The sequence below is a fragment of the Dendronephthya gigantea genome, unplaced genomic scaffold (genome assembly GCF_004324835.1).
Source record: "Dendronephthya gigantea isolate DGI-Jeju-01 unplaced genomic scaffold, DenGig_1.0 000075F, whole genome shotgun sequence".
In the NCBI taxonomy this organism is placed as follows: Eukaryota; Metazoa; Cnidaria; class Anthozoa; order Malacalcyonacea; family Nephtheidae; genus Dendronephthya; species Dendronephthya gigantea.
The window spans coordinates 106,774-108,156 of record NW_021163085.1 but is presented as its reverse complement, the minus strand read 5'-3'; the positions used below and the strand labels follow the sequence as shown (position 1 = coordinate 108,156).

The 1,383-nt window shown below is 37.1% G+C and overlaps 1 protein-coding gene across 1 annotated transcript; it reads right to left on the bottom strand.

The window, feature by feature from the left end:
- Nucleotides 1-578: 578 nt before the first annotated feature.
- Nucleotides 579-1,133, bottom strand: LOC114531827 (nucleoporin GLE1-like). The gene has a single exon (XM_028553442.1). It carries the CDS (start codon nucleotides 1,131-1,133, stop codon nucleotides 579-581), a length of 555 nt encoding a protein of 184 aa, XP_028409243.1.
- Nucleotides 1,134-1,383: the final 250 nt, after the last annotated feature.

Genomic DNA, 1,383 nt, shown 5'->3' with positions numbered 1-1,383 from the left:
GCAGCAGGAAAACGGGTGATTTCACTTCACCTTTACGACTGTATTTGTTTCCGAAAAATTTGAAACATCAGCTATCGGCTTTACATCAAGGACATTTCCTAATATTGAAGATTAGGTCTGGCTAGCTCAGGAAATATTTTCCTTCGTTTGAAATGGCGAGGGGTTGCTGCATGCACGTATTTCTAGTTAAATAAAGCAATGAGCACAGTCAGGGTGTCTGTTGAATGGATGTTTGGCAGCATCTGCAATTATTTTGCATTCATTGATATGAAAAAGCAACAAAAGATTAACCTGAGTGCAATATTGGAAAGATCTATATTGTTTCTGCATTGCTTCAAAATGCACATACACGTTTATATGAAAATAATGTGTCTCGTTTTTTCGAACTGTCACCTCCGACTTTGGAACAATATTTCACATGAAGAACAATTGAAGTTTAAACATTTTACATTTGAATCAACATTTTATTACAATATATTATAATATATTTTAAATGCAATATATTGTATAATGGAATGATAAAATTGCCATAAATTATTCACAGTTAAATATCAAACATATTCAAACCTTATTATTGGTTATTGTTGGCCTTTTTTAAAAAGTTCCAGAATCATCTCTGATTGCTGATGCTGCTGTTCCATTAGAGCCATCATATTTGTTTGCATTGCTGCAAACTGTTGCATTTGTTGCTGCTGCTGCTGTTGTTGCTGCATTGCAATGCTTTGCAGCAGATGCTGCTCAGTCATTTTGCACTGGGCAGTTTGCTGTTGCTTGCTAGCTTCTAATTGCCTCAAAAAGGCAGTTTGTAGCTCAATCTGTTCTTGATGCTCTTCCCTTCTTTCCCTCTTTTCCTCTTCCTGCATCTTCTGCTTTGTCTCAATTGCCTTCTCCAAAAATAACATTGCCTGGTTTCCTGATCTTCTTCTCTTTTCAACACCAACTTTTCCTAATCTTTCTCTTGTTTCTCCCATGGTCTCCATTGCCCTCTTTCTCATCTCTAGTGCTTTTGCCTTATCTTCATCCCCATCAATCTGCTTTGCTTTTTTTTCTTCATCAGCCCTTTCATTTGTGTCTTCTTCAATCCTGATTAATTCTTCCAAGAGCTTTTCTGCTTCTGTCATATCAATGCTCATATCAATGCTATTCCTTGCCAAGTTTTGCTTTATCTGTTTTTGTTATTAGATTGAATCTATCCCGAACAGATTTCGTGTTGACATTAAAGCCTGGTAGTGCATTTAACCTCCCAACAACCTTTTGCCATGACATTCCCCTGCTCCTGGGCTTTGGTTTTTGGTGAAGAACACCTTCAGCTGCCATCTTCTGAAGCATAGTATAGTCCATACTATCTTTCCATACCATAGATGGCCTAACAAGTTACAAAGT